Source organism: Cucumis sativus, chromosome 2, assembly GCF_000004075.3.
Source record: "Cucumis sativus cultivar 9930 chromosome 2, Cucumber_9930_V3, whole genome shotgun sequence".
Lineage (NCBI taxonomy): Eukaryota > Viridiplantae > Streptophyta > Magnoliopsida > Cucurbitales > Cucurbitaceae > Cucumis > Cucumis sativus.
This window is the reverse complement of record NC_026656.2, coordinates 1,467,904-1,495,368: the sequence shown is the minus strand read 5'-3', so window position 1 is coordinate 1,495,368 and position 27,465 is coordinate 1,467,904. Positions and strand designations below refer to the sequence as shown.

General features: G+C 32.4%; 5 protein-coding genes across 6 annotated transcripts; 4 read left to right on the top strand and 1 right to left on the bottom strand.

Moving 5' to 3' along the window:
• Positions 1-3,660: 3,660 nt before the first annotated feature.
• Positions 3,661-8,568, top strand: LOC116401662 (putative disease resistance protein RGA1). Its single transcript, XM_031880817.1, has 3 exons — positions 3,661-5,689; positions 5,784-6,134; positions 6,226-8,568. The coding sequence occupies exons 1-3, from the start codon at positions 4,603-4,605 to the stop codon at positions 6,711-6,713; spliced, it is 1,926 nt and encodes a 641-aa protein (XP_031736677.1). The 5' UTR covers positions 3,661-4,602; the 3' UTR covers positions 6,714-8,568.
• On the top strand, positions 6,746-8,923 carry LOC101205183. The gene is made up of 2 exons (XM_031881168.1): positions 6,746-6,923; positions 7,059-8,923. Exons 1-2 carry the CDS (start codon positions 6,779-6,781, stop codon positions 7,313-7,315), a joined length of 402 nt encoding a protein of 133 aa, XP_031737028.1. The 5' UTR covers positions 6,746-6,778; the 3' UTR covers positions 7,316-8,923.
• Positions 8,924-11,341: 2,418 nt separating this feature from the next.
• LOC101217026 (calmodulin-like protein 3) lies at positions 11,342-12,434 on the top strand. Its single transcript, XM_004139245.3, has one exon. The coding sequence runs from the start codon at positions 11,525-11,527 to the stop codon at positions 12,206-12,208; it is 684 nt and encodes a 227-aa protein (XP_004139293.1). The 5' UTR covers positions 11,342-11,524; the 3' UTR covers positions 12,209-12,434.
• A 3,556-nt stretch (positions 12,435-15,990) lies between these two features.
• LOC101217268 lies at positions 15,991-19,853 on the bottom strand. 2 transcript variants are annotated; one of them, XM_011650394.2, is made up of 5 exons: positions 19,249-19,853; positions 18,881-19,037; positions 16,898-17,112; positions 16,644-16,817; positions 15,991-16,479 (listed from the first exon to the last, which is right to left on the bottom strand). In XM_011650394.2, exons 1-5 carry the CDS (start codon positions 19,462-19,464, stop codon positions 16,393-16,395), a joined length of 849 nt encoding a protein of 282 aa, XP_011648696.1. In that variant the 5' UTR covers positions 19,465-19,853; the 3' UTR covers positions 15,991-16,392. The 2 variants fall into 2 exon arrangements, with proteins under 2 accessions (XP_011648696.1, XP_011648697.1); XM_011650395.2 differs by having other exon boundaries at positions 16,898-17,109.
• A 2,656-nt stretch (positions 19,854-22,509) lies between these two features.
• Positions 22,510-27,250, top strand: LOC101217498 (probable serine/threonine-protein kinase PIX7). The gene is made up of 6 exons (XM_004139247.3): positions 22,510-22,879; positions 23,654-23,976; positions 24,912-25,047; positions 25,792-25,925; positions 26,009-26,132; positions 26,392-27,250. The coding sequence occupies exons 1-6, from the start codon at positions 22,750-22,752 to the stop codon at positions 26,844-26,846; spliced, it is 1,302 nt and encodes a 433-aa protein (XP_004139295.1). The 5' UTR covers positions 22,510-22,749; the 3' UTR covers positions 26,847-27,250.
• Positions 27,251-27,465: the final 215 nt, after the last annotated feature.

Sequence of the window (27,465 nt, the reverse complement as noted above, 5' to 3'; positions counted from 1 at the left end):
AATATCTTGGTCAACATTTTGAGATGAAAGACCTTGGATCTCTCAATTACTTTCTCGGTCTTGAAGTCTCTCACCGTTCAGATGGTTATCTGTTATCTCAAGCGAAATATGCATCTGATCTAATAGCACGCTCAGGAATTACAGACTCCACCACATCTTCAACACCGTTAGATCCTCATGTCCATCTAACTCCGTTTGATGGTGTTCCTCTTGACGATGCAAGCTTGTATCGGCAACTTGTTGGCAGTCTTATATACCTAACAGTAACTCGCCCAGATATTGCATATGCTGTTCATATTGTCAGTCAATTTATGGCTGCTCCTCGAACAATTCATTTCACTGCTGTTCTACGCATACTTCGCTATGTCAAAGGCACCTTGGGACATGGTCTTCAATTCTCATCTCAGTCTTCCCTTGTGTTGTCGGGATATTCTGATGCTGATTGGGCGGGGGATCCTACTGATCGACGATCCACTACAGGATACTGTTTTTACTTAGGTGATTCTCTCATCTCATGGCGTAGTAAGAAACAAAGTGTTATATCTCGTTCCAGTACGGAATCTGAATATCGTGCTCTGGCTGATGCTACAGCTGAACTTATATGGCTTCGGTGGCTCCTTGCCGATATGAGTGTCCCTCAACAGGGTCCTACCCTCCTCCATTGTGACAATCGTAGTGCCATTCAGATTGCTCACAATGATGTGTTTCATGAACGTACAAAACACATTGAAAATGACTGTCACTTTGTTCGTCACCACCTCTTAAGCAACACCCTCCTCTTACGTTCTGTTTCTACTATTGAACAACCTGCGGATATCTTCACCAAAGCCTTGCCATCTAATCGATTTTGTCACTTACTTACCAAACTCAAGTTGATCGCTACTCTACCACCTTGAGTTTGAGGGAGGGTATTAATGTAAATAAAGTAGGTTTAGTTATTTTGGGTAATGATATTAATGTAAATAAAGTAGGTTTAGTTTATTTGGGTAATTAACCTTGTATAAATACACTCCCTTTGGTCAATCAAATACATCAAGAGAATATTCTTCAGAATATACTTTCACAATGTAGTGGGAAGGAAGATTGAAGTTGAAAGCATAGTTTCAACATGTGATTGAGGCTAGTCAACAACAACTCAATTCTACTTACCTGTTTATGGAATGGGTGGATCAAGAAAAACCACTTTGGGCTAAGTTGGTAGAAACATCAACTAACTGTATGGATACGTGTGTCTCAACCTTTTGTCATTAACAAGATCTTGCAAGCAATCTTGCAAAAGGTGATCATCCAAGTGATTGTAGAGAGGATGATATGGAGAGCTTAATTCAAAAGCTAATTATACAAAAGATGCATTGAAAAATATATTTTCTCGTTCTTGATGATGTTTTGAATGAAATCAAAATGATGTGGGAGAAGTTGAAGGAATGTTTAATGAGTATTGCTGAAAAAGGAAATTGTATCCTTGTCACTTCCAGGAGTAGTGGAATAGAAGAAATGATTGAAGAAAAACTTGGTACTCATCATCTAAAAATATTATCATGATCAATGTTGGTTAGTATTTAGCCACTTTGCCAATGCGAATGAAGTACCAATGACTTCCAATTTCAAGTTTGTGCGTGACGAGTTGGTTAAAAAGATTGGTGGCCTTCCACTACTTGCTAAAGTTTTGGGAGCAGCAGTTCAATTGTCTAGCGACCATGAACAATGGGTGACAAATTTAAAATCTATTCTGATTTATAATTTGCAAACACTAAAAGTTTCCTTACTTAAAAGAAAGGTCTTCTACGGACAAATTCTAGACGAATGGTCAGTTGAAGGCATTTGAAATTTTCACCTGAAGGTACCTACTTATTCCATAAATTAGAAATGCCTCCATACATGAGGGAATTGATTGTAGTAAGATTTAGAAAGGTTATAAGATTATCGAACTTGGAGGTCTAAGAAACCTGAAAGGTTTGTTGATGCTTCTACATTTAGAACGTGTTGAAAGTAAAGAAGAAGCGAAGAGTACAAAATTGGTGGAAAAAGGGAAGGTAGAAGAACTACACTTCGTGTGGAGTAAGGAAAGTGATAGAATAGTGGAGAATCATAATGATTTGGAAATGTTGGAAGGACTGTTAAACCACATAAAAATCTTAAATATAATTGGAAATCCAAACCCTTTTTAGGTAGGTGTTTTCCCAACAAGACTTGTTGAGAATTTAATAAAAATAACTTTACTTGAATGTGGATATTGTAAGAAGCTTCAATGCATGCTTGGGCAATTAAGCAACCTAGAGATATACTTATCATCTCGGAGTTTCCAAAAGTAAAAAGAAGCATATAGGGAACGAATAAATTATCAATGGAAATTACGGCCAAAGCAGAAGTTGTACGTACTGAATTCCCCAAGTTGAAGGAATTTTATGTTGATGATATGAGCAGCCTAGTTAAATGGAAAGAACTAAATCAAGTGCCAAATGTTAAAGCTTTTTCACATATTGAATGTTTGATATTGTTTCGGGTAAAAAATTAGTGAAAATTCCAGATGTTTTTGGTTAATTATTTTGGGTCGATGGGTGATTTAAGATGGTAGTGAGACATTAAATTTCATATTTATAATATGAAATACTTTTACCTATTAACTTTATAACTTGTTAGGTCTTTTTCATATTTTAAGTCTACACAAATGAAAGAGATCGTTAGATATTATTGTGTCGGACTTTGCATCATTATAGTAATTTTCAAACCCTCAAGGTTTTTGCATATGGGTTTGCATGCTAATTTCTCTTCTTCTCTTCCTAATTTCTCCTTGGAATATGAGTGAGTTTGTATGGACTTTTGCTGTGTGCAAGAAGGTGAAGGTGGTAGAAGAGCTGCAAAAGGAGTTAATTACTTCATGCTGAAAGGATCCTTAATTAATGCCATTCAAAACAAATCATTATTCATAGGATGCCATCAAAACTATTGATTCAAAACTTCTTTACTTGCTGCTCTTTTGTTGGGTATAACTTTTCTTTTTCTTCTTTGTTTTTTTCTCTTTTATGTTTGTCATATATGTTAGGGTACATAATTCTTTTCTTCTTTTTAAATGAGTGTTAGGGTATATAATTCTTTATTATAAATATGCAAGGAGCTTTCTCCAAATTCCATCCTTCACTACCAAACTTACCCAAAAAATTTCATTAATCATATTCTTAACATTTTCATATATATATATATATATATATTTCATTTGGATCGTTGAATAGGTTAGGTTGGAAATCATTATCGTAGGATATAATATTGATGTTGATATTAAAATATTAATTTTACGAATATATTGAGGGATATAACAAAAAAAACATTTATGAATATGGATAATATTTATGTAAGTCATGAAATTTATAAAATTTATTTAGATTAATAATTAAATTGTTTTACTCAAAAGCCAAGCTATATGTGAACATGGTTATGGTTATTAGTAGTCATATTCATATTGGACTAATTAGATGACATTTTATATATTTTACCAGCATTCATAAAAGTTAATGAAATATATCTAAGAATAATTATACTGATATCAAATCTTTTGATGATTTACGGATATGTTTATACATATCGACGGGTATTTTCATTGTCAATATTCATTTGAACAAGAAAATTTATGGACCACGCGTAAATTATTTATATACATACCCAAAATATTAACAATTGACAATGAGATGACTAACCTATCTATCTTGAAGTGTTTTGATTTTTTCTACGTGGAATTCTTAATCTAGGTGAAAAGAAATTTAATATTATATATAAGCCAAACCCCAAGTCATACTTATCTCTTTCAAAAAGAAAACTTTACTTGACTCGAGAGTCTAGTATATCGATGAACAGAATATTATTACCGTTGCATGTAGGGTCTGTAAGGACATAATTTATTCGAGTTCAATTTTTGAAGTTTAAGAGGGTGTAACGTACCGTTACCACCAACCATACTTGAGGGGTTGCTGTACATAAATAGGGTAGTTGTGGAGTTTATTATTTCATCAAATCAATATATCCTTTGTATCCATTATCCCAAGTGTGGAAAAAGAGAAATTAAAGAGGTGATCAGATCAAATAATGGGTGACCTACTGACTTTTGGTGTGCAAGAAACTTTGAAGCAGGCTGTAACTCTTGTAGCCAAAAAAATTATTGCGTCAAGTGAATTTAAGGTGGTGCTAGAAGAGCTAAAAGATGATCTACTTCATGCTGAATGGATCCTCCATGCCATAAAAACAAAGCATGATCATTCACTCAATGACAAAATAACTCATTGGGTGAATGATCTTCAACTTTTTGTTTATGAAGCTGAGGATATGTTAGACTTGTTTGCTTATGACGATGTTGAACGAAAAATAAGATCAAACAAGGTATTTCCTAATTCCTTATGCACCATAAAACCCATGCTTGATTGTTTTTCTTTGGTCGTCTTTGGTTCAACTAGGATGAAAAAAATGAAGGAAATTATAGTTGTGTTATCAAAACACTGCACCAAGTTACTTCAATAAGTACATCTTGACAATACAACCCGAAAAATAGAGAGTGAAGTTGAGCAGGTTGAAGAGACAACTTCACTGCTTGAAAATTATGTGGTGGGAAGGGAGATGGAAGTTGAAAGCATAGTTCAAGATGTGATTGAGGCTAGTCAACAACAACTCAATTCTATTTTACCCGTTTATGGAACGGGTGGATCAGGAAAAACCACTTTGGCCCAGTTGGTGTTTAATGACGAGAGGATTGGAAAACAATTTCATCATACTGTTTGGGTATGTGTGTCTCAACCTTTTGTCATCAACGAGATCTTGCAGTCAATCTTGAAAAAGGTAAGCAAAAGCAACGATAATCGTAGCAAGGATGATAAGGACACCTTAATTCGCAATCTTAAAGAAGTGATGGGTGGAAAAAGATATTTTCTTGTGCTTGACAATGTTTGGAATGAAAACAAAATGTTATGGGAGAAGTTGAAGGAATGCTTAATGAGTATTGTTGAAGAATTAGGAAGCAGTGTCCTTGTCACGACCAGGAGTCGTAAAATTGCAGAAATGATGAAAGAAACACTTGACACCTATCATTTAAACAAATTAACTGATGATCAATGTTGGTCAGTATTTAGCTACTTTGCCAAGGCGAATGCAGTACCAATAACTTCCAATTTGGAGCTTGTGCGAGAAGAGGTCGTTAAAAAAATTGGTGGCCTTCCATTACTTGCTAGAGTTTTGGGAGAAGCCGCTCAATTTTCTGGAGACTACGAAAAATGGGTGGAAATTTTAAAATCTATTCCAACAACTCCATTAAAATATGAAGAGTCGTCATATGTTAAATACATATTGAAGTTAAGCGTGGATCGTCTACCAAAAGCTTCAATAAAGCAATGTTTTGCTTACTGTTCAAATTTTCCTAAAGGTTATTGGTTTGACAAAAAACAAGTGATTAAAATGTGGATGGCACACGGGTTTACTCGACCAGATGAAGGAAATAATGAAACAATGGAGGATACAGGAAAGAGGTACTTCAATATCTTATTGTCTTATTGCTTATTTCAAGATGCTGATGATGACAAATGGCATATTGGTAGGAAGTTTCGTATGCATGATCTTATACACGATATTGCTTGTGATGTTTCAAGCGATAAAAGGTTGCAATTAGATCATAGCAGTTCATCAAAGTGGAAAGGTTTGACAGAAGAGAAAAAAAAAAATTGAGAGCAAGTTGCGTACGGTAATAGATTTCGGGAGGAATGGTAAGATTAAAGACTTTGTGTGTTTGCGTGTTTTGACAATTGCAGAAAATGTTTGTGAGTTACCAAACTCAATTTCTAAGTTGAAACATCTTAGATATCTAGACATTTCACGTTGTTATTCAATAAAGAAGCTTCCAGAATCTATTGTTGGGCTTTATAATTTGCAAACATTGAGGCTATTTTGCTTGACGAATGATCTTCTACCAACAAATTTGAGACGAATGGTTAGTTTAAGGCATTTGGAAATTCTATTAATGGGTATTGATTTACCCCCTAAATTTGAAATGCCTCCATATTTGAGCGAATTGGTTCAACTTCAAACGTTGTTTGCTTTTGCAGTAGGATTTGAGACGGGTCGTAAGATTTCTGAACTTGGGGGTCTTAGAAACTTGAAAGGTTTGTTGAAGCTTCATCGTTTAGAACATGTTGAAAGTAAAGAGGAAGCCAAGGCTGCAAAATTGGTGGAAAAAGAGAAGGTAGAAGGACTAAACTTGTCGTGGCGTGGAAAGTGGAAGAATAGTGGAGAATCAGAATGATTTGGAAGTGTTTGAAGGACTTGAACCACACAAAAATCTTAAAGATTTGAAAATCCAATCCTTTTTAGGTGGGTGTTTTCCGAAGGAGACTTTTGTTGAGAATTTAGTAACAATAACTCTACGTAAATGTGGAAATTGTGAAAAGCTTCCAATGCTTGGGCAATTAAGCAAGCTAGAGGCACTTATAATTATATCAAACTTTCCAAAAGTAAAGAGTATAGGCAATGAATTCTATGGAAATTATAATGACGGCCAAAGCAAGAGTAGTGTAGTATTCCCCAAGTTGAAGGAATTTTATGTTATTGCGATGTACAGCCTAGTTGAATGGGAAGAAGTGGTAAATAATGTTAAAGCTTTTCCTCGTCTTGAATGTCTGCATATTGTTAAATGTACAAAATTAGTGAAAATTCCAGATGTTTATTTTTGGTTACTATGGTAATGATGGCGAGAAACATCTTAACTCTGTGGATATTAGACTTTGTAACCAACAGTTGAAACTTCCAAATGGGTTACAAGCATACCCATTTGAAGATTTTGGGGGAACTAGAAAAGGGGTTCATTGCAGATGTGAAGAAGTTTGGGCGATTACTGCCGGAGATTTGGACTGACGCTCAGAAGATCCGTACAGCACTTCTTTTCCACGAGTCAGGTACAAGATTTATATAGTAGACATCAGCATTAAAAATTGTCTTTTCTTCTTTAATTAATTTTGATCATTCTATTAGTTACTTAAATTTGCTTCCAAATTCACTCAAAATCTTATTGTCTTGTTGCTTATTTCAAGATGTTGAAGATGAAAGTGAGATAGGTCAGAAGTTTCTTATGCATGATCTTATACATGATATTGCTTGTCATGTTTCAAATGATGAAAAATTGCCATCGGATCATAGCCTTTTATCAATGAGGAAACATTGGACGAACGATGATAAAATAGTTGCGAGCAAGCTACGTACGGTAATAGATATGGAGAAGAATATTGATAAGATTGGAGACTTTGTGCGTTTGCGTGTTTTGACATTTTCATATGAATTTCCAAGTTGAAGCACCTAAGATATCTAGACATTTCAAGTTGTGATTTCATAAGGGAACTTCCAAAATCTATTGTTGTGCTTTATAATCTGCAAACACTGAGGTTACCTTACTTAGTGAATGGTCTTCTACCAATAAATTTTAGACAATTATGGTTAGTTTAAGGCATTTGGAATTTTCACTTGAAGATAGTGATGTATCCCCCGCATTAGAAATGCCTTTATATTTGAGTGAATTAACTCAACTTCAAACGTTGTCTGCTTTTGTAGTAGGATTGAAGAAGGGTTGTATGATTACAGAACTGGGGAGTCTAAGAAAGCTGAAAGGTTTGTTGGTGATGCTATGTTTAGAACATGTTGAAAGTAAAGAGGAAGCCAAGAGTGCAAAATTGGTGGAAAAAGAGAAGGTAGAAGAACTACACTTTGTGTGGAGTACGGAAAGCCATAGAATATAGTGAAGAATGAGAATGATTTTGAAGTGTTGGAAGGACTTGAACAACACAATAATCTGAAATATTTGGAAATCGAATCCTTTTCAGGTGGGCAGTTTCCCAACCAGATTTTTGTTGAAAATTTAGTAAAAATAACTCTAATTGAATGTGGAAACTGTGAAAAGCTTCCAATGCTTGGGCAATTAACCAAGTACTTAGAAATACTTGTTATTTTTCGATTACGAAAAGTAGAGAGTATAGGCAATGAGTTCTATGGAAACCAAAGGCGTAGTAGTAGTACTGTATTCCCCAAGTTGAAGGAATTTTATGTTGATGAGATGGACAGCCTAGTTGAATGGGAAGAAGCTGTGTCAAATTATAATGTTAAAGCTTTTCCACGACTTGAATGTTTGCATATTATTTCATGCAAGAAATTATTGAAAATTCCAGATGTTTTTGGTTATTGTGATGAGGATGATGGGGAGAAGCATCTTAAATTTGTGGAGTTTCGTTTCTGTGACCAACTAAAGGAACTTACAAATGGGATACAATCATGCCATTCCATTCAACATTTCGTCTTAGACAAAGGTTCAAATTTGTGGTCTTTTGTTACTACAACTACAAGAGGAGGCCCCTTGGCTCATTTGCTATTCCAACGTCCGATCATTTTTTTTGAAAGAAGACACGGGTCCTTCATGAACAAAAGAATTAGATAACTGCAACAAATGCAGAAAATGCGAGCTTACGACGAAGCTAGTCATAGAGCACATATGTTGATCATATCAACAAGACTGGAATAACATATAACAGTATTACTGTTTTTCATGGTTTTGCATATTCTGCTCTTTAATTTGGATAACTTTATTTATAATTTTACTAAGATTTGTTTAAAAAGATTTCACAAAATCACTCAGAATAATATATTAATCCATTAGCCTGTCTATATAAGGAAAGAGGTTGTTTGATGGGTCTAAATCTAAAACCAGGAGTTGCTCACTAGAGAAACCAGAAGATTGAGAGTCTCTCCTATTATAGGGTCTTTCTCAAGCACAAGGGGATAGTTTGAGAGTCTCTCAAGGAAGAGAAGCAGGAAGATTCTCTATCTAATCTATCCAAAGACTAGATGAAGAAGTATAATTTATTTAAGTTATGCTAAGATTTTTATGAAATATATGTTTAAATTCGAAGCAGTGATAAACCAATATTTGTGTTAATATTTGAAATTAAATTGGTGGCAATTTTCTCTTTTTATAGTATTTTATTTTTATCTTGGTCATAAATAACACTTTTTGGTGATGCAAATCAAAACATATGATCACTTTGATGCAAAGGTAATTAATAATGATTGCTTTTAACTATTATATATAATGACATAGATAGTTCATAGTTATATCATTAATAATTTTTTTAAAATTAAAGATATTAATTTCATGGCTCCTTTACTTTTTGGGGGGTAGATTTGTCCTTTTCCTTCCTTTATTATTATTATTCTTTTTAGGGATAGGATTCTTTCTTTCTTTTTTTACTTTTGACCAAAAAAAAAAAATGGAAGGAGAAAACTTCAAATGCAAGATTTCTTCAAGTTTAAGTATGACATCTTACTCTAATATTTACAACCCAAAAGATGAAGATGATAGGGTTAAAGTTTGATTCATTTTTATTAGACATGTTCTTAAATGCATGATGATTTAATTCATATACGTCGATCAATTTAGCTATATTCACTTTGTCATAATTAAAGATTAACTTAAAAAATGAGAATAAAGCATTTTAATTCTTTATTCTTATTTCATGAACGTTAAAAATTTCAAATTTAACTTTACATATATAAAAACTTAATAAAGTAAAGGGAATTTAAAAGGGGTGTAGTGTAGGGAAGTGGGGATAGTAATTGTTGAGTGTAACATAAGAAATGATTTTGTCCCTTCATGTGGGTGCACCAACCAATATAAGTTGCTTGTTCAAAAAAAAATTCAAATAACTTCCAATTGAATAGTATATTTTGAAGTTCCTTTAATTTTAATTAATATAATTTTTAAAGTTGTTGATTTTGTTTTTGAAAAAAGTTGTTATCTATAGCATTTTTTCTATAAATTTTGAAAACATATTCACATATTAATTTTATTTTAGTACTATATGAAAATTTAGTATTATTATTTAGTCAATTTTGATAAACTAAAATTGAACAAATTTCATATCATAAGTCACCGAACCAATAAAAAAATATAATAAGAGCCTTAATCTCATTTAATATAAGTTATCACCACTTGCTTCCAAATGGCATTGTTATAGAAATTTCTCTTTTTTTTTTTCTCGAAGAATCATCGCCAGCTTCTTATATACATCAACGAATTTAATATAAGTTTAACAATTGAAGCCCTCCTCAACTTTATGCTCTTTTATATATATATAGCTGAAATAATAATAATACTAATAGCTAGTTCACATCTAATTACTTCTTCTAAACCTAGGTTCAAACTCCATTTTTTACATCTTTTTTATATTAATTTTATTAAATTATAAAGCGCGTCAACAAAAGTTATAGATAGACGGGTATGTATGTATATTATATATACACATGTAGACATAGATGCTTTTAGTTGCAACATTAATTTTTAGTTAGCCTTCGTTTTCAAGAAATAATATAAAGAAAATGAAAGGACCTTAAGAATAGTTGGAATTAAGATTAGGTAAATACATTAATACAAAAAATGTGTGTAAGTCTTTTTTAAAAAGAAAAACAAAACTTTAAGATTCAATTAATAGACAATAAAATACTTTTTTGTTAAATAAAAGAAAAAGTTTCCATCACTTTCTCCATTACAATATTATCACAATTTTCTATTCCTAATATGAATAAATTTATTCACTATTTGAAGATAATATATATATAGTTGACTATATAATTTTTTCTAAATGAAAAGTTTTTCAATCTCTCGTTTTATTTTTTTGAACAGTGAGACGCATATGTTCCATGACAATTGAGTTATGCTCGCTTTAGTGTTGATTTTTTATTTGTTAAAAATATCTTTTAACACTGTTAAGTTATTCTCAATCAGTCATGAATTACAAGGTTTATTTTGTTATATTTAAAATGCACGTTACTTAGGTTATATTGACATTAGTGACATTTTGTTGATGATTGTTTTTCCTGTGTCATTTATTTTTTTACGATATCGATTGAAGTCTCGTATGAATATCGAAATTATATGAAAAAAAATTCACACATAAATTTATATATGATTTGCTAACAACATGTCACCTTATTGGATTTAGGAAGAGAAGAAAAAGAATTTAGTATTAAAAAGAGAATAAAGATGTCTTATGGTATTGAAGACTATTGAAGCAAAATATAAGAATTTAATTGAACAAACATTATTACATACGTCTTTATTTTATACTAAAAAGTAAAAATAGCATCGTATGAATGGAAATTGAATACGATAGGTGAAACGAACGCGATAAGAATTGTTGGTAGAGGAATCACTTTCATATATTTAAAAGACTTTTTGGCAGACTCAAAACGGCAACAATGCTATGCCAAGTTCCCTCACGCAATCACTACAATCTATTTTCTTATTCACTTTCTTTCTTTCTTTCTTATATAACAAAAACAAAAACGCGGTTTGTGGGATCCAAAAAGCAGAGTTGAGATTCATAAACCGCGTTTCTTTCAATTCACCAAATTCCTCCTTTTCTTTTCTTCTCTTCTTCTCCTTCCTTTTCCTTTAAAACCCATTTCTTCAAATCCCCAATTTCCTTGCAACTTCCTTCTTCTACGAACTTCACCAATGGAACCCATCTTCAATTTTCTGTTATTGTCTGTTTTATTCGTTGCTGGTTTCATCAATTTCCTCCTCTATTTCCCCTCAAAAAGATTCTCCGCTTGGTTCCAATCTATAAAACCCTCATCTCAAATCACCCATTTCAAATCCACTCCACTCCAACCACCGCCACCGCCGTCGCCGTCGCCTTCGCCGTCACCTCCACCACCGTCCGCGATGGAAATGAAGAAAGTGTTTGGGACATTCGACAAGAACGACGATGGGTTCATTACAAAGAAGGAGTTAATGGAGTCGTTGAAGAGTATGAGGATGATGATAACAGAGAAAGATGCGGAGGAAATGTTGAAAGGGGTTGATGAAAATGGAGATGGGTTGATTGATTTTGAGGAGTTTTGTGTTTTGGGTGGGAAATTAATGATGGGTTTTGAAGAGAATAAGAAAACAAGTGTTGAAGATGAGGAAGATGAGTTGAAAGATGCGTTTGGAGTCTTTGATAAGGATAGTGATGGGTTGATTTCTGTCGAGGAGTTGAGTTTGGTGTTGTGTTCATTAGGGATGAATGAAGGGAAAATTGTTGAGAATTGTAAGGAAATGATAAGGAAAGTGGATTTAGATGGTGATGGAATGGTGAATTTTGATGAGTTTAAGAAGATGATGAGAAATGGAGTAACTATTTTGACATCATCTTAATCAGTCTATACTTTTCTTTTTATTTTTTTGGGTCTAATTGTTAGAAGCATAGGATTATGTAGGAAAGAAAGAAAGAAAGAAAAGATTTGTGGATTTTGGTTTCTTCTTTTTGTGGGAATTAGTTTTATGAAACTGATTATAGAATTTTTCCCACTCTGTCTCTAACTGTCCATTTTTTTCACTATTTATACAATATAAGTTTGTGCATATGGTTTGATTTTGGAAATTTGTGTTACTGTGTTGGAAGTTTATGATCTTTTTTAGCTGTGCTTGCAGTTAATACTGTTTACTTTGAACACAACTCTTTAGCTCTTATAAATCGATTCGAGATTGGTTAAGTTAAAAGTATGCCTTTAAAACTACTCTATAAAGGTTCGGATCACTCACATATTTTTATAATCGGTCGGTATTGTTTACTTGAAGCATGAATGTTTGTGGTTTTAATTTTGGAGTCACTACTATAAGGTTTCGTATCCATGGAGATATTGTCTTTTTACCTATAGAATTTTGGTTATATTACTTGATCTAGAAAATCAAGGTAATCTAGAATATAACATAAACTACTTTGGGAAAAACCCTACTTGCATTTAAGGCTATACCCAACTCAAATAGACCAAACAAGTGGTTCATTCTTATGATGTCAACATGTCACCATAAGATGGGTTCTCTATAAAGAAAAAAAATATATACAACGAAGAAGTGGAATAAAATCAACACGTTGTACCATAAGAATGGGTTACATGTCTAGTGGACATAATCTAGCAGGCAAACCTTGAAGGAGAATGGATCCCTTGTCAAAAGACGAGATGTCACACGAGTGCACTTCAAACCTAATTGCATATAAGTTTTACACCCAACTTCTAAAATGATGGCTTGGTAGTATTGATGTGACTTCGTAATCTCTCATCTCACAATTGTCGTACTAAAAAAATTGTCTTTGTTTTTTTCTTCCTTTGGTATTGATGGTTCTATTAATTACACGTCAACACGTAACTTTCCAAACTAATTTTTTTAAAAGAAAAATTAACAAACAAATAGCTTTTATTAATAGCATTCTAACAACAAAATTTGAAAATATTTGCACTTTGTATACTTGTCTAAAAACAATCACAATATGATAATTTATTTATAAATATAGTAAAAGTTAAAAAATATATATATAAAAATTTTATACAACCAACTCACGTTATATAACTATAGAAATTGCTTTATTAAAAGCATTTTAAGCATAGATGTACGTGTACACCCTACATATACATAATGAATTTATATGGATAAATTAATGGGATGACAATAATGAATTTATAAGAACAATGGATGTATAATTATAATTAGTGGTTAATTAAACTAAATATTGGTCAAGAAGATTCTATATATATATTGACATGGTCACATGTACTTTTGTATTATATTTGTCGATAGCCACAAGAGAGGATTATTTTAAAACAAGTGGTAATTGACTGAATTAAATTAATTTTCAAATACAGAATTAGAAGACTTTTTTTCTTTTGAGTTTTCCTTTGTTAAGTCGAAGACTATTTCTTTTTCTCTTGAATTTGTTATGTGATAATGATATCATAGAAGTTTCCGTTTTAAAATTTTGTTTGATTTTGTCGTTTCATAAATTACTACTATTATTATAATACTTCCAAAGTTCCATCATAATATCATCACTCTTATTTCACTTTCTATTTTAGGTCATTTTAAATCAATTTAGTTTCAATTTTATAGTCCTTGGAATTATTTGAAAAAAATTGTCCTAAAATATTTATAAAATATTATAAATTTTAAAAATAATGTCTATCAATATATTAATATAAGTCTATTAATTAATCTACCATTTTATTTTTTTTAATAGTTTCGAATATTTAGTTTAGTAATTTTAAGTGATTAAAAGGAGTTTTTTCTTTAAAATAAATTAAATTTAAATATTAGGTTGGTGAATGTATGATATAACTTAGATATTCAACTTTTTGTTTTTTCCTACTTCATATAAATCTTAAATTCAGTATATATTGAAAGACGTTGTTTGATTTTTTTCTTAAAAAAAAAGCACTTTTACAACCGATTGCCAATTTCATTGTAAATTTAGAAAACATGTATTTTATTTCTTGTGTAAAAGTTATTATTATTTAATTTTGAAAGACTAAATTTAATATTTTTCTTAACCATTCAAACCGCTCGAGTTGGCAAAATGGAATTTGACCAACGATTTCTTTTTAATTTCTTGAGAAATAAAACTTCTTTGATCCTCAACTAAAATCATGGAAGAAGTTCATAAGTAATATACTATGGTTTGGGTAGGATTAGTCATTGAGAAGTGGGATCAAATCAAAGCTCAATCGCATCATATTTTACAACACCTTCGCATGTCAAGTCAAGAGTTGGTATACCAAACCTAAACATTGAAAATTCCATCCCTAAACAAGTAATTAAGTAGCTAATGTAACATAATGATGGTAGATTTTCATCATAAATGTGTATTAATCAAATTATGATTAGATTGTTTAATTTGATTGTTTTACTGTAATAGAATTTCATTGATGGATCAATCTTAAATCTTAATCGTGAATTGTTTTTATCACTTTACTTAGACATGTTCTAAACGTATATGGTTTGATCATGTTTATTGTGTTGTTTGGTATCAATTGTTTTCTTAACATTACCATTATTCGTTATAATGTTAGTTAATAACGATATTTGTAACGGTAGTATTAATTGTCACATTCACAATTCTCCTATGATAACCAAATCTGCAGACAAACGTAGGAAGATCATTTAAAAGTATCTAAACAAAACTAGTAGATCTCACATAATTTTCAAATGCAATCAAATTAAACACCTCCGACTTCTTAATTAAGTTAAGTTTGTTGATTTTCAAGTTTGGTAATAGTGGAGCCCCGATTTTATTATGATTATAAAACACAAGTAAACAACAAAATATAATTAAATAAGGCCTACTTTTCAAATTATCATTGATGAAATTCTCCACGAATAAACACAGTCTAAGTTCAATTCCAAACGAAATCATGGAAAATTCTGCTAATTAAAAATCAGATGTGCTCTATAAATTTAAGCACCATTGTTGTCTGATTCATGGAAACTTTGTTTATGAATTATAAAAACTAAGACCCTATTCACCAGGTATGAAAGTGGTATTTCTGAGCTTAATTTTCAAATATTAAAAAACGAAAATCAAACAATTATCAAAGGATGTCAAAGCTGTAACCTAATCAAAATCAATAGTTTAATTTGATGAGATTTTTTAAAGAATAGAACTAAATTGTTATAAATTTGAACAGCCGATTAAAAATTAAAAATATAGAAACTAAATGCCAGAAAAACTAAATCAAAGTATAGGGACTAAAACCGTTACTTCTCATAAAGTTTTGGGTGATATTTTATAGCAACCTCAATTATGAGTTTCTAGCAAGTTATTTACCTTGCAATTTCGAAGAAAATGGCCAAGTTTGCAATGCTGTGAAGCTTTCTCCAGAAGAGAATTACTTCTACAAATAAGCATCATCACAAGGTTGCAGTATAAAGTTAAAAAAGCAAAAGCCTAAAGATGAAGCATGGTATAAAGATCACATCACCCTACTTTTATGAAAATCACTCATCAATGGGCTACAATTGTGCTCACAGAAGTTAAATAGATCCTAGGCAGAATAATTGGTAGAACAGGAATGAACTAGATGCATTTGTTATCTCATTTCGAGGTGGGGAAGGCATATTTTAATCCATTATTGAGTATACAAAAAGTAGATAATTAGACAAGAATATGAAAAGAAAAGTAATGAAACTTTTTCCATTCGAAGTGTTATTCTTTGTATTCCAATCAGGCTTCGAACTATAATCAGGCAAAATGAAAAGACAAAAAATAATAATAAGAAGAAGAAAAGATATATCTATTAGAATCAAATTTAATCCAATGGCAGGACAGAAACAACTAAATGAAAAAGAAGAAGAAGAAGAAGAAGAAGAAGAAGAAAGGAATTAATCCCTGTACTGACAGATGGAAAAGTAGATGCCTCGACTCTTTTATACCTTCTAGATAAAAAAAAGAGGAACCCACAAACATGCTACTGATTGAAGTTCAAGTTGGTCATCTTACTATGTATTTTGATGGGATAGAAGTCTTGTGAGGATCGAGTTTACCACAGTTTCAATGTAGTAATTCCAAATTAAAAAACGTCAGGATGGAAACGCCCTGGAATGGAGCTACTCTGTTGAGCTTGTTTAAGATGCACTGTAAGTGCATAGTTATTCACCTAATAGTTCATTAAAAGATGCAAGAGTTATCAGACTATGAAGTATTGTGATAATGGTTTTTTTTTTTTTAATGAGAAGTTGTTTCCAAGGATATCAAAACTGTGGCCTTTACTTTTTTTAATAAACTAAGGAAGTAAGATCTTAGAGCATTTATGAAACCAACCTCAAGTGTTTTCAACTGCTCCTGGTATTGAGAGACTAATTCTTTGAGTTGCTGCAACTCCTGGTTCCTGCCTTCAAATTCCTTTTGACGTTCGTGCTGGATAGAGACAGCTCGTTTGAGAATAGTGTTTTCCTGGATAAGGGCTTCCACTTGTTCCCTAAGCATCTTGTTTTCCTAGATTAGAAAAACGAAATAAGAATCACAGCAAGGCCCCGTCGAAATTGTAGTGGCAGAAATTGTAAATGTTTCAAGACCTGATGAAAATTATTTGCTGCTTCTGCATTTGCACGGGCACAGATAGATTTTTCTAGAACCTCAAGAACTCTTGAAGCTCGGCTGCGCGCGTCATCCATGTTTGAGGCACTTGTCATTTCGTTCACAAAGAGATCCACCCATTCTGCACCATTTGTGGGAAGATTCTCAGAGGCTGTTGCATCCTCGGCAATTGCAGCTTCTCCTTGCGTGTCTACTTCATTTGAGAGAATATATCAGTATCTCTAACAAGAAAAATTTATTCTAAAAGGCACAAATATGAAGAGGGGAAGTAAAAAGGTTTCTGCTTGTCATAAAAGGAACAAAAGATCAACAAAGGGGTGTACTACAGTATACTATTCGTCATGAGGGTTCACTTAATGCCCAATTCGGGGAGGTAAGAAACACTGTGCTGAAAGAAAAGATAATCACCAAAGGGGAGTAGGCGGACAAGGAAGTGCACTCCACATCAAATGGAAGTTACAAGAAGTGCTCCAATCCACTGAATATTAGAAACAACGAACCCTAACAGACAAATCACTCTGTAGAGAAGGCTAAAAAATAAACATATCCTAAATTGATTGGCAGCAAACTAACTTCCAATTTCCACCAACAAAAACTGAAGAAAATTTTCTAGGAATGATATTGGGAAAGGGAATGTCTTTATTAACAAAAACCTACCTCTGATATAAATGAGCTTAAACAAAAAATTTCAAGGTTTGAAAACTTCTCATCAGAATTGAGAAAGTTCTGCATGACATCACCAAGGTTGATCCTAGGCACTCTCTGATACCAATCAAAGCTGACTAAATTTAGTAACTTCCACACTAAGGTTGTCCTAACGACCTAAAAATGCTTAGCTGCCCCAAACTATTAGTGTCGTGAATATTCAGGAAAGACAATAAAAGATCACTCATTTCGCTCAGTTACTCTCTACTGGTTGGGGTTGCAGATTTGGATGGAACTACCACTATAATCCAGGTCAAATAGATTTGAGGAATAAAAATGATATCAAAAGCCAACTGTGGCAAACGAGACAATCCTAGCTTCACTGGAAAATGTAAAACAAAAATAAAATGCACAATTTCAGGATGTTCGGTTTCCCTAAGTTCAAGCTTAAGGGATTTTTTTCTTTTTCTTTTCTTTTTCTTTTTTTTTTTTTTTTTTTGGATAAGAAACAATTTCATAGATGAATGAGATAGCCAGAGAGTGCAGAGGGAAGACCCCATTAGGGAGAACAACCGGATAAGCAAACAAAAAAAGAATAACCAAACAAGAGAGATACAACCAAAGATCAGCAAAGGAAGGGCAGAGATGATAAAAAGACATAAGCAGCACCACGATCAAACCAAAGCACTCCATGAGCAATAGTCATTTTGATCAAAAAAAAAAAAAAAAAACCCCTCTCTACGCTTTGTTTGTGCCTTTTATCATAAGAAACAGAGCTTGCGATGTAATTCTCTCAAGCCTCTTCTTTGCTTTGCTGGAAACTTGTTGGTTTGAATTGTAATGGTTAAATTTGTTTAATCTGTGTGTGGCTAATGCAAATGAATCTGATGTTGAAGCTTGGTTCAACATGAACGATTTTTGGTTTGTGTAATATGCTTTTGCAAAAGTCATTGCACGGTATAAGAGGTCCATTAAACAAATTTGTATTCATGGCTTCAGAGGTTAAGTCACCTAAGGTATTAGTAAATTCACGACCCAAACTTGTTATGAATTCAAACAATGAATCACTACTATTCCTTCTCCTACGAAAAATAATTGGTCTGTAAGATAAAGGGTTTATCAAGAAAGTATACAACTTCAGAATATGTCAAGAATGTCATAAGTAAATATTCATAAATGAACCAAACATTGAAATCTTCTCTCGTGCACTCACAGAGTCACAGTCGTAAAATTGAAAATATTTGCTATAAAGACAATTACAGAGCATTGAGACTAGAATTATCAAGTCCAAGGTTCAGTTCACGTAGAATACAAACCTTGAGATTGAGGTTGAACATTTGCTTCCAAAGCCACATCAGAGGAGTTTGAAGCACTTCCCAAGTTTCTGTCATTATACCCTAAATGAAGCTGGTTCAAGCTTCTAATGGCTAAATCTAGATCATCACCACATTCTTCAAGTGCCCTTTCTAGAAGCTAGAATATCAATTTCAAAGCAAACAGTAAGCATTCAAATACATTTCCCATTGAATTAAAAACAAAAGCAAAAAATCTATCATCAGAAATGTCTTGAAAATACAACAAAACGAGTAGTTCATATTTCGATTCATAACATCCATCCATTGCATAAATTAACCTTAATTTTAGAGAAAAAGGAAAAAAAAAAAAGGTGCATATCCAAACAGACCTGCTTATCCATATCAGGAAAAATCGCTCGAAGATAATCGACTAAGTAAGCCGATTGTGAGGAAGACGTCTGGGGAAAGGGAGAAACAGAGTGATTCGATGATCTTGGAGGCGAAAACCGCACAGGCGAAGAAGACGAACAACGAATTCTCTTAGAAACGGGAGGCGTAGGCAGGTCTTCAAATAAGGATCTCTTCCCGCACACGATGGCAGACATGTTTCAGCGCCGCTGCTCAGCTTCCTCTACTCTCTAAGCGCTCGATCCGCACCCAAACCTTCCGTCCAATTCATGCGGCAAATCCACCGGATCCAAACCAGAACATCTTCAAGAATTAAGAAAAACTCAAGAACACCAGCAATCAAAACAAAGAGAAAACGATCGGATTAGGTTAAAGTTGAAAATCCTTTCGATCTCATAGACCATAAACAAAATTGACAACAAATAAAGTCAATTCCAAGGGATTTGAGATGGAAATCAAATTAGAAAAGAAGAGAAATTCTCAGCAATTGAATGTCTGAAACTTTGGATCATCTTCGTTCATGGCTACGAAGAGTGCGATCATCATCGTGTGCATATTCTCACCGATGAGATTAAAAGAACGAACAATTCAAAAGTCGACACGTCGTACGAATAACAGCAAAGAAAGGGTTTTGAAATTCCTTCAATGTAAGACACGTGTTCCCTTCTAATTGGTATCTTATTTTCATTCATTTAATCTATATCCATTCCATTTATATAAACTTCTACACAAACTTCTAATCAATTTAGTAGATGAATGTAATCAATTTCGACCTCGAACAAGTACAAATTGATCGTTGTTCGTCTTTGAATTTTGTTATAAATGTTATAGGTTTATATTTGTTTTAAACTGATACCGATCAAACCTTTTCTTATCTTTGACCAACTATCTTCGTTTTGGTTGGTTTTGGTCAATTGACTTGAATTTTCTATAGGTTCATATGACCAAATCTTTATATATTTATAAAAATAGATTTAAAGTAATATTTATGAGAAAACAAAATTATTGTTTTATCTAATTATCAAGTTGAATGTATAATAAATTTTTCTAAGTCATCCAATTAAGAAGTAAATAAGACATTTTATACAGAAAAACAATAGAGAGTATTATCACAATTTTTTAAAAAAATTCAATTATAGTTTAACATTAAGAAGATTTGGTTGTAAGAAAATAAACACATTGTCCAAATCAAAAGTAAAAATAAATTATCACAAAATTAAAACAAAATGAATAAATTATTTGTTTTGTGTTAAATTAAAGTGATTAAGATGATAATCAAATCATCCAAATAAACTTCAATAAATTTCTTAAAAAGCAATTACATTTTCCTTAATTTTTTAATTTACATTTTAATAATATATAGATATATTTGTCTTCAAATTATATTCAACTATAAGCTTTTAGTGTTACAAAATATCGTGTAACACACGCAATATTCAACTAGTTTAATGGAGAATTGTCAAAAATAGCAAATTTGACAAAATATTTACAACATATAGCAAAATTTTCAGATTCTATCAATAATAGACACTAATATGCTTCAGTGACATTGATAGACATTGATAAAAGTCTATCAGTTTTTATAAGTGATAGAATCTAAAATTTGGTTACAACATATAAATATTTAATTTATTTTATTATTTTTAAAAACTTCCATTTCGTTAGAATCGTTCGATATAGTCTCTCATGATTTTGTTTATCTCACAAATAATATAAAAACTACATTAGTTGGTGAAAGATATAGAATTCTTTTAAAGGTTGGATTGAAAGGGGAGTAAAGAGTTGGAAGGAATAGTCAACAACTTCACATCAATGAAAATGCATTCTTTTTAGGGCAATTGTCCCATTCACTAGTGGCATCATAATAGAATTTACATTGTGTCAACTATGATGATGTTGCACCAAATGGTCCAACATTTAAGGCACTTCTCGTTATTAAATAAAAATAATAAATGTCTTTTTTTCTCATCCAACTTTTTAGTCAACACGAGTATAGTTCAATTATTTAGGTATTAAAAGTTTGAATCTTCCCACGTTTATATGTTGAATTTAGAAGATAACTGAATGATTTATCTACCTGTAAATATGTAACTTGTTGATTGTGTTATAAAATATTGAAAACTTGAATATTTTTCTCCCTTACTAAAACCTCAACTGGTTGTCTATTGACTTAATCAACTTGATAAGGGCTTCTTTGTTAATAAGACTTGATCGAGTTAGTTCGAACGATTTTCTTGCATATGTTTCACTCGACAAATATGATGTTATCATTTTTTGTTTCTTTTCGTGACTAACTATGAAACCATTCGCAATTTGGTGTAACGATAGTTTGGAAAAGGGTCGTAACTATATTGGGAGAGGCATTTGAAATCAATTCAAACCATGACTACGTGTATGTTTGTTCCAATAAAGGAAGGTTGTTTTCGTTCTAAATTGCTATTACACTATAAAAGTGATTATATTGAAGGCTATATATTGTCGATAACTATGTGAGTAGTTTTGTCGAAATGTACGTAGTTCAAAGCGACATTGTGTTTGTACTAATAATCTTAAAGGTTAAATGTTCGACTTTCACACTCCATGTTTTGCTCAAATTTTAATTTTAATTTTAGTTTTCTATTTTAAAAATTTGTGCTCGATTTCTCATAGTTTTCTTCACTGTCATTTTTACACCTTTATAAAATCATTTAAATCCCTAAACAAATTTAAAAAACAAAAAATAGGATCCCTTTTGAATTTTTACAAACAAATTAACAAACACAAAAAAGAAACCCTACTACATTATGTACGAGCGTAAATTTCAAAAACTAAACATTTAATCAAACATGTTTTGAATTTTGCAATATAGGATTAATTTCAAATATAGCAACACGAGCCAAATTATCTATAAAATATAGTAAAATAGCATAGGTTATCTACAATGGTAATCTATTTGTATCATAATAGACATAGTTAGTAATCTATCGTGGTTGATCATAAATATCGTGATATTTGTAAATACTTTCAAAAGTTTTGTCATTTGAAATTATAGGTCAATCCAAACACAATTAAATATAAAGAAAAAAATATCAACTATCAATCGATTTATCATCTTAAAGAACAACCATTTTGTTTTTAGTACATACTTTGTAACGTTTAATATTACTGAATTAAGCTCACTTTAACGATCCATAATTGAATGGGAGAGTCGATAGAAATTGAAGTTAAAAAGGTGTGTGGAATTCCCTATCTCCACACAAAAACCTAAAAAAGAAAAGGGTGGTGGCCAAAAAAGTTCTTTTTGTACACAAAACTGTGATGATGGTGATGATGAATGATGAATGATGATGCTTTCAATCACCAACAAAAAAAACAAAGAACAAATTCCCCATTTCTCTCTCTCTTCTTCTTCTTCTTCTTCTTGTTTCTTTCATTCATATGTCTAGATTATTTTCCCTTCACTTTGCTCTGCAACTTCAACACACATAAAAAAGTATATATCAATGGAGGAAAATGAAAACTGTGGGTGTTGGGCAGTCCTTAAACGCACCGTTTCCGACGTTTCCAAATCTTCTCCTTCTTCTAAACATTCTCCCAACTCCATTCCTCGCCTTACTTTGCTTGACGATTCAGGTTCTCTCTTCTTCTTTTCTCCATTTCATAATGCTCTGTTTTTTTGTTTTTCTCTATCTCTCTCTCAGTTCTGTTTTTTTTCTTCAGTTTGTTCAATGATGAGAAAATGGGTTTCTTTAGATTGTTTTTTACTTTTCTTTTGTGGGTTTTTAGAGAGAAAAAAATTGGGAATTTTATTGTTTTGTAATGGTGACAGAGAACAAAACAGAGAGTACTATTTTCCTTTTGCGGGTTTTTGTTGTCATATGTCTGACATTAAAGCTTTTAGTTTTTCTTTTTCTTTTGGGCTTTGTGGGTTTTCGTCAAAATTGTACAGAAAATCTCTGTTTTCTTTTTTTTCTTTCTGTTTATGTGAATTCTGAGTTAAAGCTGCAAAACTTTGGAACTTCTTGATTTTTTTTGTCTCTCTTTAGATTCTAAGGAAAAAGGCTACTACATTTTTTGAAATTCCATAAGCCTATGGTTGTGTTGATACTTCACTTTACTTTGGTAATATTCTTATAAAAGAATTTTAGTTTTGCTCATGTTGGCAATACGTTTGATTATATAACATATTTTGTTGATTTGATAACTTTTTCGTATTAAGTTTTTTTATACGAAATTATTGCCATACTTTTATTCTTCAAAAGTTGTGTGGAGTAAACTTTAATTTTGAAAATATGAACTTAGAATTGGTTCATGTTCATGAAGAAGACAAATGGGTTGAAAAAGAAATGTGAAGCAACAACAATGGAGTTAATATCACTACTCAACTTAAATCCTTTCAATTTACAGCTACCGAGACCCGATACTTAAACGCAAGCGACCGAGATTTCTGTGCGCCGGCCGAACCTCGGCTATCCTTCGACAATGCTCCGCTGCCGACGAGGTTGGAGGACAAATATAAACCCCAGTTGCTAAAATTTTCATTTCAGGAACTAAGATCGGCGACCGGGAATTTCCGGCCAGATAGCATTCTGGGAGAAGGAGGATTTGGATTCGTTTTCAAAGGATGGATTGAAGAGAATGGGACGGCGCCGGCGAAACCTGGATCAGGAATCACTGTCGCCGTTAAAAGCTTGAAACCGGATGGCCTTCAAGGACACAGAGAATGGGAGGTTCGCTATTTCAATTTCTTCACTTTCATCTTTCGATTCTATCAGAAAACTTTTTGTTTCAAAACTATATGGATTATAATCATACATGTATTGTGTTAAAATTTTCTTACCAATGGTTGAGATTTTAGGGTTAATTAATTGTGATTATCCCTTGTAGTTTTGTAAGCCCTAGTCCACAAATCACTGTATCATTTGAGGGTATTGCTGCTACTTAGTTCTAAGTATCGGTATCAGTTCAAAATTCTATGGTACTATAGTTGAAATGTTTATAAAAGGTAAGAGGTAATATTGCAAACTTTTGAAACTATAGAGGTATTTTCTAAACGAATGAAAAAGTTGGAGAATAGTTGTTATGATTTAGCCTTTTTATTTGTTGGCTGTGAAAGGAAGGCCTAGTGAGTAGAGAGAGTAAAGAAAACATTTGCCATCAATGCTCATCTTTTTCTTTCCTCTCTCAATTCCTAAGCATGATTAACATAGGGATTTTTTTAGATAATTTAAAAGTTTAAGTGTGCAAAATGATAGGGACATAAAGAGACTATAGAGGCCATTTTAATATAATTTAACTTTATCTTTATTACCTTTAATGTCATTTGATTGGAAGAAAATATGATTGGAAAATCAAGAATGGAGGATTTGGTGGCAGACACTTAGAGATAAAAATGGAAAGGACTAATTAGTTGGGAAATTAACTAAAGTAATGAATAGTTAAGTAACATAAACTCATGATTTTCCAAAAGGGTATATAAATTTGGGATCAAATGATTGGTTTTAATATATTTTATCGTAAAAGAGGACATGTGTGTTTGTGCTTGTATTGGACATCTAGTGTGATGTTGATGCTAAGGATGTATCAACTTAGTTTTGGTTTTGAGAAAGATATATGTAGATGGAATCGGTGTTTAAGAACTGATATCTTTATGAATGTACTGCAGGCTGAGGTTAGTTTTCTTGGACAGCTTCATCATCCTAATCTTGTTAAACTTATTGGATATTGTATTGAAGATGATCAAAGGCTTCTTGTATATGAATTTATGACGCGTGGTAGTCTTGAAAATCATCTTTTCAGAAGTAAGTGGGATCCTCTTGGCCTCTTGCATTAGTCTTTTCTTTTCTCTCTTTTATCCTTCTTTTGTCCTCTTGCTTTACTACTTTTGATTGTTTTTTTCTTTCCAGGCCAGCCATTTCACTTTTAAGCTAACAATTATGACATGTGAAGATGTTGTCTGGACATTTTTATTGGAACAACAACAATAGTTTTTTCTACTTTACCTACTTTTCCTTCTTTTTCTTTTGAGAAATTACAAAATAGACTTTTGTTCTTCATTTCATTTCATGTTCTTTTTCTTTTCCTGTTCACTCCTCTTTAGTTAGTATGGCCTTTTTTTGTACAAATGGTGGTTGGGAGCTATCACAATCTTATCAAATGCTATACCTTTTGAGAGAAGATTGTGGAATTTAACCACCCCTTTCAAACTCTGTCACCATCATTATGTTTTTCTTTTTTTATCCTTCTCTTTTCTTTTCGTTTTCTGTTTTCTCTTCTTGTGATTAGATTAAGAAATGAGCCCACAAGAAATAAGGATATGTGACATTAGAGAGTAAGGGAGGGTAACTGTGTTAATTTTTACATAAAGATGTGAGTAATTAGGGGTAATTTACTGGCTTTTAGTTGTTTGTCAGTTAATAGTTTTTATAAATGAAAGTGGTTTTTATAAGCTTAGATTTTCAAAAACAGAAAAGCCAAAATGAAAATGGTTATTAAATGAGGTTGTAGAGTGACGTAATTTCTCATGGTGTTCAAATCTTTTGAAGGGACTATACCTCTTCCATGGTCAAACAGGATTAAAATTGCACTTGCTGCAGCCAAAGGCTTGGCCTTCCTCCACAATGGTCCAGAACCTGTCATATATAGAGACTTCAAAACATCAAACATATTGCTTGATACGGTTGGTGATTTACCAATACTGTGAATTCATATTCCGAGTCTTTCGAATAACTGTATGACATATCTTAGGACAAACTCTTGCAGGAGTACAATGCGAAGCTTTCGGATTTTGGTTTGGCAAAGGCTGGGCCTCAAGGAGACAAAACACATGTTTCCACCAGAGTAGTTGGAACATATGGCTATGCTGCACCAGAATATCTAATGACAGGTGAGGAAATGTCATTAGAGATCGAATTATGAAACAACGAAGAGCGTAAGTTAATGTCGATTTATTCATAAAAAATACAGGGGACGAGAAATAAGAATAGAATTGAAGGAAGTATATAGTTTTTTGGAGCTTAGAATATATAATTGCTATATCAATTTATAGCTATTCTGCACTGTACGAAGTGGTATTTATAACATGTTGTGTATTGAAAGATTGGTGTTTAACAATCTCTACTTCTTTGGCTCTTAACCATTTTCAGGGCATTTGACTTCAAAGAGTGATGTATATAGCTTCGGCGTTGTCCTACTCGAGATCTTAACAGGAAGGAGATCAATGGACAAGAAACGTCCAAGTGGTGAACAGAACCTAGTGTCATGGGCTAGACCATATTTAGATGACAAAAGGAAGCTTTATCATATAGTGGACCCTCGTTTGGAGCTTAACTACTCCATCCAGGGCGTTCAAAAAATCTCTCGACTTGCTTCTCACTGTATCAGTAGAGATCCAAAATCTCGTCCGACCATGGATGAAGTTGTCAAGGTTCTGGTTCCTCTACAAGACCTAAACGACCTTGCCATCCTAGCATATCATTCACGCTTGTCTCAACAAGGTCGACGAAAGAAGAAATCAGATGGACTGCACCAGTTAACATACACTCAATCAAGAAATATTAGAACCTCTCCTTTGAATGTTGGAGTTCATCGTCGTCGATAAACCGTAGGCCGGTGCCTGCTACAAGACTTTTTGTGTCTTGGAATATAATTCATCAGATCAGCCAGAGAGCAAGAGATGGAAGAGGGAAAAGTAGATGATAAAAAGCTTCTACTTGTTTTCTTCTTCTTTCAAATCCTATCCTAAGAAAGCTGACCATCAATTTGGAACTTCTGAATTTCACTGTATGGCTGTTTTTTTTTCTTCTTTTATGTCATATAGATGCAATCTTAAGATCATCATTTGCAGGCTCGTGATGCCTCGAGAATGTCGGTTTCACTGAGTTTGGAATTATTGGTCATTGTGCTTCTTGTGGTTGTGTATCTTTTATATTGCTGGCTAGCATCTGCAATTTCAAACTCTAACCTTTTGCTTCAATTGGATATCAATTCATGTTTTTTTTACCAGTTGTTTGTTTCCATTGAAACTCTGATATAGGATATCATTCATGTTTCTCGTTATCAAACTTTCTTTTTCTAATCGAACATCCATTAGAAAAGTGACAATTATGTTGTTCCCTACACTAAACAATTTCTTATAAAATGTTGATAATATTCTATTTTATAAAATAAAAAAAATCGAAAGAAATTACCTAAAAAATGCTAAAATATTACATATGTGA

Excerpts from the sequence above, each read along its gene's own strand:
- LOC116401662 (XM_031880817.1), top strand. The coding sequence starts at position 4,603 with ATGGAAGTTGAAAGCATAGTTCAAGATGTGATTGAGGCTAGTCAACAA. Across the intron at positions 5,690-5,783 it reads AGGTTTGACAGAAGAGAAAA|AAAATGTTTGTGAGTTACCA; the intron begins AAAAAAATTGAG and ends TGACAATTGCAG. Across the intron at positions 6,135-6,225 it reads GGGTCTTAGAAACTTGAAAG|AAACTTGTCGTGGCGTGGAA; the intron begins GTTTGTTGAAGC and ends GGTAGAAGGACT.
- LOC101205183 (XM_031881168.1), top strand. The coding sequence starts at position 6,779 with ATGGGTTACAAGCATACCCATTTGAAGATTTTGGGGGAACTAGAAAAG. Across the intron at positions 6,924-7,058 it reads ACTTCTTTTCCACGAGTCAG|ATGTTGAAGATGAAAGTGAG; the intron begins GTACAAGATTTA and ends GCTTATTTCAAG.
- LOC101217026 (XM_004139245.3), top strand. The coding sequence starts at position 11,525 with ATGGAACCCATCTTCAATTTTCTGTTATTGTCTGTTTTATTCGTTGCT.
- LOC101217268 (XM_011650394.2), bottom strand. The coding sequence starts at position 19,464 with ATGTCTGCCATCGTGTGCGGGAAGAGATCCTTATTTGAAGACCTGCCT. Across the intron at positions 17,113-18,880 it reads TGTTCAACCTCAATCTCAAG|TAGACACGCAAGGAGAAGCT; the intron begins GTTTGTATTCTA and ends TCTCAAATGAAG. Across the intron at positions 16,818-16,897 it reads CAGCAAATAATTTTCATCAG|GAAAACAAGATGCTTAGGGA; the intron begins GTCTTGAAACAT and ends TTTCTAATCTAG.
- LOC101217498 (XM_004139247.3), top strand. The coding sequence starts at position 22,750 with ATGGAGGAAAATGAAAACTGTGGGTGTTGGGCAGTCCTTAAACGCACC. Across the intron at positions 22,880-23,653 it reads TACTTTGCTTGACGATTCAG|CTACCGAGACCCGATACTTA; the intron begins GTTCTCTCTTCT and ends TTCAATTTACAG. Across the intron at positions 26,133-26,391 it reads ACCAGAATATCTAATGACAG|GGCATTTGACTTCAAAGAGT; the intron begins GTGAGGAAATGT and ends AACCATTTTCAG.